The 8,870-nt window shown below is 49.9% G+C and overlaps 1 protein-coding gene across 1 annotated transcript; it reads right to left on the bottom strand.

Annotated features, from left to right (window-relative positions):
* Nucleotides 1–7,387: 7,387 nt before the first annotated feature.
* LOC119404182 (programmed cell death protein 6) lies at nt 7,388–7,963 on the bottom strand. The gene has a single exon (XM_037670761.2). It carries the CDS (start codon nt 7,951–7,953, stop codon nt 7,390–7,392), a length of 564 nt encoding a protein of 187 aa, XP_037526689.1. The 5' UTR covers nt 7,954–7,963; the 3' UTR covers nt 7,388–7,389.
* Between the last annotated feature and the right edge of the window lie 907 nt (nt 7,964–8,870).

Raw genomic sequence — 8,870 nt, 5'->3', positions numbered from 1 at the left:
GCAGTGTCCCGTCCTTCTTCTTCACTAACACCACGGGTGACGCCCACGGACTCTTTGAAGGCTGGATGATGTCGTCGCGTAGCATTTCGTCGACTTGTTTCTTTATGGCCTCACGTTCTCGCGTCGAAACTCTGTAGGGGCTCTGTCGGAGTGGTCGAGAATTTTGTTCTGTTATAATGCGGTGCTTAGCAAGGGGCGTTTGTCGGACCCGCGATGACGACGAGAAACAGTCCTTGTATTGCAGGAGCAGGGTTTTCAGCTGGTCTTGCTTGACCTTCGGAAGGCTCCGGTTGACGTCGAAATCTGGTTCGGGACCTCGATTCGTTGAAGCAGATTCGGCAGCATCGAAGAGGGCGAAAGCATTGCTGGCGGCCACACATTCGTCGATGTAGGCGACCGTCGTACCAATGTTGAGGTGCCTATATTCGTGGCTGAAATTTGTCAGCACTACCTTTGCTTTACCGTCACGCAGTTTGGCTATACCTCTTGCGACGCAAATTTGACGGTTCAAGAGTAGTTGCTGATCGCCCTCGATGACGCCTTCAAGGTTCGCAGGTTTTTCGGTGCCGACGGAAATAATGACGCTGGAGCGCGGTGGAACGGTCACCTGCTCTTCTATCACGTTCAATGCATGGTTCCCTGGCGTCGCGTGGGGCGGGAGCGCTTTGTCTGAGGTTAGCGTTATCGACTCAGACCTCAGGTCGATGACGGCGCCGTGGTCACTTAGGAAGTCCATTCCAAGTATCACATTCCTAGAGCAATTTTGTAGGATTACAAAGCTCGCAGGATAAGTCCGGTTATTGATGGTGACTCTCGCCGTGCAGACACCAATCGGCGTTATCAGGTGGCCTCCAGCTGTCCGGATTTCGGGTCCACTCCAAGCGGTCTTTACTTTCTTCAGCTTGGTGGCGAACGGTCCACTGAAGACAGAATAGTCGGCTCCGGTGTCGACGAGAGCTGTGACGCTGTGGCCGTCGATAAGAACGTCGAGGTCGCTAGTTCGTCGTCTCGCGTTGCAGTTAGGTCGTGGCGTGGGGTCACGGCTGCGTCGGTGTGTTCCACTGCTTCCATTTTGCGTCGTCGGCTCTTCTTCAGTCCGCGAGATTTCGTCGTCAGGGGTCTGTCTGGTTCGCGTCGTGTTCTGAAGGTTTCGTCGCGGCGTCGTCGTCGGCGGCGGAGGCTCTTCGGTAGTTCGTCGTACAGCAACCGCACCTCCATCGGTTGCTGCCCTTAGTTTTCCGGATACGGGCTAGGCGACCGGCCCCGGTTTGGGCCAGTGTACGGTCGGCGGTGCGGTGACATGTAGCGGCCGGGCGACGGTGAGCGGGAAGGTCGTCGTTCTTGCCACTGTGTTCCGGTGAGGTAGTCGTCAATGTCTCGCGGCCGTTCGCCTGGCTACGGGCGCGGCGCGTTGATGGCGAATCCGCGTAGTCCCATCTGTCGGTACTGGCAGCGGCGGTACGTGTGGCCGGCCTCTCCGCAGTGGTAGCAGAGCGGGCGGTTGTCGGGGGTACGCCAGACATCGGTCTTCCTCGGGGTGTTGCGCTGGCCGACAGGTGGTCGGTAGGGCGTCGGTGGCGGCGGCGGCGTCTGGCGACGGTACTGCGGCGGTGTGGCGTCTTGGCGCGGGCGTGGAGGAGGAGCATGACGGCGGGCTGCAGCAGCATAGCTCATAGCTTGCGGCTGCGGCTCTGCTAGCTGAGGCGCGCCGAGTGAATGCTGGATCTCCTGGCGCACGACGTCGGCGATGGACTCTACTTGAGGTTGCGACGAAGGTAGAATTTTTCGCAACTCTTCTTGCACGATTGCTCGAATCGTCTCACGCAGGTTCGGCGGGTCCTAGGGCTTGAACGTCGGCGTAGCTTGTAGCCGAGAAGCTGCGGTTGTATTGCCGCGTTCGCATCTCAAGCGTTTTCCTCGATCGTGGAAGCCTCCGATGCAAATTCAGTGACCGTCTTCGGCGGGTTCCTTATCAATCCAGCGAAGAGTTCCTGTTTGACACCCCGCATGAGGAACCTCACTTTCTTCTCTTCGGGCATACTTGGGTCGGCGTGTCGAAACAGGCGATTCATCTCTTCCGTGTAGATGGCAATATTTTCGTTGGGCAGCTGCACACGGGTCTCCAGCATAGCCGCGGCCCGTTCCTTGCGGACCACGCTCGTGAACGTGCTTAGGAACGTCGTCCGAAAGAGATCCCATGTTTGTAGGGCGGATTCTCGGTTCTCGAACCACGTCCTCGCGGCGTCTTCTAGGTAGAAGTACACGTGGCGCAGCTTGTCCTCGCAGTTCCAGTTATTAAATGTTGAGACCCTTTCGAAGGTCTCGAGCCAGGTCTCGGGGTCTTCACATGGCGAACCACGGAACGTCGGCGGCTCCCTGGGTGGCTGCATCACAACCGTTGTAGGTGGCAGGGGGTCTGTCATCGTCTCGGCGGTCGATGTGACGGTCTTCGACTGCCTGGCGTTTTCGGGAAGGAGTCCGTACTCTGGTTGTAGTCCCTTCTGCCGGCGACTGGTTCGAGGATCCGGGTTGTCCTTAGAGTCGCCTTCTTCGCGGCTTGGGCTTGGGTCAGCGCTCCGCGGTGGCGTCCGGATCATGAAGCAGCACCTCCACCAGATGTCACGTGGTCGTGTCGTCGACGAAGACAGCAGTCGGCGTTTGCAGGATGAAACTGTTTATTTGGCCGAACTTGTGGCCGGAAAATGAGAACTGGAACTACAGCAATATGCACTGTACAATGATAGCGGCGAACAGGGCGTCGTTCGTCGATCAACTGACAAGCAGTCAAGCGCGTCGGCTTTTATACAGGCGCTATCGAACTTTCCAGCGATATCGCTGGTGGCGGCGTAATCTCTAGACAAAGCTGGAACATTCGCGTGCGGGGCGCAAACTTAACAAACCGATCTACTACAATCGCGACGCTTCTAGAACACTACTTCGCCGACAGCGTCGAGCGTTGATAACCGTCCCTGCCGGTCAAACCCGAATACATCAAAACAAGACAAAAAGTGGGCGTGGCAATATATATATATATATCGGAGCATACGTTTACTTAACCTAAGAGAGAATTAAGTGTCACGATCATTAATCAAAAGCAATTGGATTAGTTCAATGAAAGAGCAGGTCGGATCGTGTTGCGGCACCTGGCGGAGCAGTTCACAACCACCCGTTTCTTTTTTACGATGCCTCTGAGATCCGTTTCGGCAGCGCGGTGCAAAACACTGTTAACCCTATGAATACACCAGGGCACATGAACAGCGACGTGCGAGTGCCACTAACAGGCACCTAAGTCGAGGACTAGGGATGCCTCCAGATATTTAGTTTATTTATTTACTTATTTATTTATTTATTCATTCATTCATTAATTCATTCATTTACTATACACACAGCCTTTGCAGAATAGAACGCTCACAGGTCTCGAACACATGACAGCCGATAATGCTGTACCTACCCAGCATGACCCAACTATCCTTGTCCATCCAACCGGTATCCTTAGCCGATGTCACCTAGGTGAACGGTTGAATTTTCCGAAAAGCACATTCCAAAATGGTGCGCGAGATAGCGAACACAACCCCTATTTGGCAACGAACACAATCCCATTGGATAATCTTTGAAAAAAAAATTTAAAAAAAACCTTAACAACTTTTGATGATCCTTGACTCAATGACGCGAAAACGGTGCGAAGCATCGTATCATGTAAAGAGCAGAATGCATAATAAGAGAAAATCACTCTAATCAAGGGCGTTGTGGTCGTGGCACTTCCTTCTTAACGCGGTCATTTTACGAAACTGACTTGAACCCGACTCTTCCAAATTGTTGGGCTGGTTGACAGTGGAGGAAATGTGCTAAGCGCTACAAAAAAAAACCGGCAAGCATATGTGCTGATGTGACGATGTGCCAGCATTACTGATGTACCGGCAACAGCATAAGGAATCTTAAATGTTCGATATTAATCACGCATAAAAAGAATAACGGATAGCCGCGATCCAGAGGAAGGCGACTATACACAAAACGTCAAAGGCTGAAGTCAATATTGAAAAGTTTTACGGTGATTAAAATCGCCGAGCCTGACTGCATGCTCGAACCTATCCACCGATGATTCATTATCCCTATGCGGTATTAGAGGAGAAAACTTGTCGATGATGATAATTTGTCCGTAGCGCCTGCAAGTGGCGTAGCAAGTATTAACCATGTTTTCATATCATGTCAAACCATCCATGCTAGGGTAACTAAGCACGTAATCACCCTTAGGCATCGATGTCTAAAAATAGCAAAATAAGAGGAAGAAAGCTGCGAGTAAAAAACATATAAAGCGGAAGACAGATGGACTCATAAAGCTAATGCATAGACACTTGAGCGAAAGATGTTATTTTGAGTCTACGAAATAGTTTTTATGTAATCACTTGACCTGAAGCAGCATGATGGCGCTAGGAGAGATGTGCGCAGCGGCGACCAAGGTGCATCTGCTAGCCAATCAATTTTCATAAAACGTTCCTTCTTTCTTTAGCGCCTGCTTTTGCACTTCCAACAGTCGTATTAAGGAGCATGGGAGCGCGTTTGTAGCGATTAAGGGGAAGAGCACTAGCAAGGTTCGATCAGGTTACTTAAATTTGCTCCGATAGATATTGCCTATCATGATAGTACGAGTCTTCACTGTGCAACATATCTTATGTGAACCTGATAGCTATAACAATCATAACTATTTTCCCGTGCATACAGAAAGCAGAATGGTATGCTAGGGGAACTGACTGGTTCGCTTTCCCTCAAGTTTCGACATTCCTCGTAAGAAGTATAATTAATAGGTTCATTATAATATATTCACGACTGCTGTTGCGACTGCCTCACATTATCAGCGTTAGTCTTTCGAGTTTGTTCATTAAAAAAAGATAAAGTAATTGTGTAATCTTCTGCATCAAACTTGGACCGCCTCAAGTTGCTCTATAGCGTTAGTCACCTGTGCAAAATGTGCATCTCGTATTTTGCAACGCACGATACTGCGTACATTGTATCGGAAATTCAGACACTGATACATCACCTGCCGAGGGTATCGTGATACGGATACAAGATGCCCAGAGAGTAAGTATCCAAGATAGCATCTAAGATACACGTCTCTTCGATACTGCCCCGTGCCCTCATTGTTCTATTCTTCATTTTTCATCGCTAAAATCTGTTTTATAAAGAGAACGATTTAACCATTCTAACCGTCACAGCTTTTACAGTTTTGGTTTTCTGCTCGATGTAAGTGTTGCTAGTTATTGCTGGTATATTGCAGTACGTTGTCAGTGTATAACGCTAATCCATTGCACAGAGAGGCTATTGTGAATCCCGTCAAAACATTGATGACGTTTTAGCCATAATTTCTTCTCAGACTGTTTTTCAGATTGATACAAATTGAAACAAGCGTAAGCTTTACAGAGCGTCCGAAACTATATCATACCAGTACCTGGGAATGGACAACAAGCGACATATGGGAAAAGGTTACACTGGCATCTTGCGGACGCTTACCGCCATCTTGTGCTCATGACTGCATACAAGGTAAGTGAGCTATAGGCTCCGAGACACCCGCCCTACGCGGGTTTTTCAAGCAGCCAAGCATGGCCTGGTGTACTGTCTATATATAACAGCGAACGACTTCGTTTATAAAGAGGGACATATTGTAAATCGTCGCCAACCGGCCTTGGTGCCTTGACGATTACGGTGTTGCGATGCCAAGCACGAAGGCTTGGGTTCGATTCTCGCCCGCAGTGACCTCGTTTCCGTAGGCGCGAATTTGACAACACGCTTGTACATAAATTATGCTCTTCCAAGTACACCACGTGGTTAAAATCAGTCCGCAGTTCCCAGCTACGGAGGGCCTCATGATCATATTATTACGTGGAATAATATAAACGGGACGCCATTCGCACGGTATACATTTAGCACTGGCCAACATGGATTTCCACGTAGATCCTTCAATCAAAGGGTGCACCCGCTCTGGCTTATTGGCGAAGAATGAGGTAGCTCAATATGAAATTAGTTAAATGGTGACAAGGAACATTTTTAACTGTCGTTGCCTAAAAGCACTTTTATTATAATCACAATAGTTATTATTTCTGTATTTATTTTGTTATACTTCCAATCCCAAACAGCTCATAGCGGTAGGTTCATACACTTACAAATAATACAAATTTTAATTTGTATTAGTTATTCATACCGATATCGCGCCCCGAAATTAGGAAGGAGATTAGGAATTTAGGAAACTTAGATTAGGAAATTGGGAATGAAGACCAAATCATGGCCGTCCAGCGTGCCCGTGATCGAGCCCACGACGGGACCGACAGGTCCCGTCGTGGGATTAGCCGGGTGCGGGATTAATCGCCTTTTGCTGGACCCAATATATGTTTACCCACTCACTCACTCACTCACTCACTCACTCACTCACTCACTCAAAACCGGTTTGAACATTCATGCGCAACCGGTTTTACGCGTACAGTCGGCGTCAAGAGTTTCGAAACCACTACGTCCGAAAAAACTTCGAATTTACCAGAAATCTTTGGCTGTATTCGTTCGAGCTGCACAGCGCGTGTTCTTAGCGCGTTCTTGAACAGGTCGGGAATGTGAATTCAAGACTGCCCGCTAAAGCGCCGGCAATATTCCGCTTTTCTTGCACCTCGAGGTGCTTAAAGTTCTTGACGCTGAGTGTACATGGCTGTTGTGTACTGTACATGGATGGAAGTATTGTACGGTTAGGTGGGTACATGAGATTAGGACGTTGGCGGGGATAACGCGACCGCAGCAAGCACACGACAGGGTTGATTGGCGAAACATGGGAGAGGCTTTTGCCCTGCAATAGGCGTAGTCAGGCTGATGATGATGATAATGTATAGGGCCTAAATGTGCTGGGAACGTATACCTCGGTTACAAAGACATGGCATCTGTCCAAAGCGAAAATAGGTACACCAGAGTTAAGCAATGAACTGCTAAGTGTGTGTCACTCTAAACGATAGAGCATTTGCAAATAGCACTATAAATATGTGGCTACCTAGTATATATTTGCTCTGTACTCCCAGGAAAAACAGAGGAAGACATATTACGCACGCTCGTTTAATTTGGAATATTGGGAATTTTTATTTTGAAATAGGCGCAGTGTGTATGCTTTCGCCAGAACGATCAAAATGAAGGTAGTGATCGCGTTTACGAGATCTGAATCGACGTTGAGGCGTTGCCTTAGGCCAATGGAAACTTCTTACAGTGGGCAACATATGTATGTGCGGCGGCGGCAAATCTGATCACAACATCGTAACGCTATGATATAGTGCTTGGCCTCGCAGATCTTTCGTAGAAACCAACAGTTTATCACAAAGCCGATGAAATTTTCAACACATCTTCAAGAGCTCGGAGGCACTAAGTTCACGACACAAAGACACTCAGTCCGAGCTTGAGGAAGTTTTCGTAGCTTATCGTGATGTAGCCGTCCAGGTCGGTGTCGTAATACTTGAAGGCGCTCGTGAACGTCTGCAGAGTGATGCAGCAGAGGATGTAGTCGTCGAAGTTGATGGATCCCTTCCTTTCGCTGTCGTACTTCATGAGCAGGAGGTCGACCGCCTGGTCGCTCAGACGGTAACCGAAGCTCGTAAGCGCGTCGCGCAGTTCGTTTCTGTTGATGGAACCCGAGCGGTCCTTGTCGAATTCCTGGAAGCACCGTAGCCAGTCGTTGATGTAGTTCCAGAGCGACACAAAGTCGTCGAAGCTGAGCGTGCCCGTGCGGCTGCGGTCGAAGATGTTGATCATCCTGCGCACCGTTTCAGGATTGAAGGGCTTCCAGGTGCCGTTGGACAGGCACTGCTGCAGCTCGTTGGCGTCCACGCGGCCGCTGCGATCCTTGTCGACCTTGTAGAAGATCTCGCGCAGGTAGTTGACGTCGGCCCTTTGCGTCTGAGGTCGGGACGGACCATAAGACCCGTACGAAGACATCGCTGGCCGCGGGGCGGTAGCTGCTGCTGTATTTCCCAGCTTGGACAAGAATCGCACGGCGCCGCGCCGTGGGACAGAGACCGGAGGCCGACGGACGTGTGTGCAGTTCAATTTTGCATGTGAAGTGCCGAATCACTGCTCCGAATAAGATGTCAATGATGACTGCCCACCTGCAGTGAGCCGTCCCCGCTATGGGGGGTTGGAAAACAATTCGGTTAGTATAACTAAAGAAGAAGTTAAAACCTAAATATCAATTTTGCCAAAGCTGAAAGTGCACGGAGACTATATTTCTAAGTGAAACGGCTGGTGCATTGGTGAAAGCGTCGTTAGACGGACAAGGCATTAGCATTCTACATCCATCACCTTTAAATCCGCCACTTTACTCTAGTGGGTATGATGCCTGACTGCTGACCCGATACCCGTGAGATCGAATTCTGGCTGCGGCGGCCGCATTTAATGGATTCAAAACGCTAGAGGCCCGTGTGCTTAGATTTATTTGGGTACGCGTTAACGAGCTCCAGATACCCGCCTGCTACCCTAGGCACCCCACACTCCTCAGGGTATCTGCAGCACCAACTTCGACAACGACGGCGATACTCAACGCCACACCCTCGGCAAGGTGTAACCGAAGCGTATGAGTTACGCCGCCAGCAGACAAATACATATCCGCACCTGCGTTTAAAACATGCCATCCACCCAACCGGATACGCTGGTACTGGCCCGTGATGTAGAGAACAGCCGACTCTAACCCCATTACGTGGGAATGTGAGCTGAGGCCGTTCAAAATTACCGCGCCTCACATTCCGGCACAAAAATTCAGAACGGAGCAGTGGGAGACCTTGCTCGCCAGCGAGGAAAAGGAGGCCCAAGTGGCACACCTCGATCAGGCACGGCAGGCTGCTGAGGCCAGTGGAGCC

Source organism: Rhipicephalus sanguineus, chromosome 9 (assembly GCF_013339695.2).
Source record: "Rhipicephalus sanguineus isolate Rsan-2018 chromosome 9, BIME_Rsan_1.4, whole genome shotgun sequence".
NCBI classification, from domain to species: Eukaryota; Metazoa; Arthropoda; class Arachnida; order Ixodida; family Ixodidae; genus Rhipicephalus; species Rhipicephalus sanguineus.
This window is presented reverse-complemented; position numbering and strand designations above follow the sequence as displayed.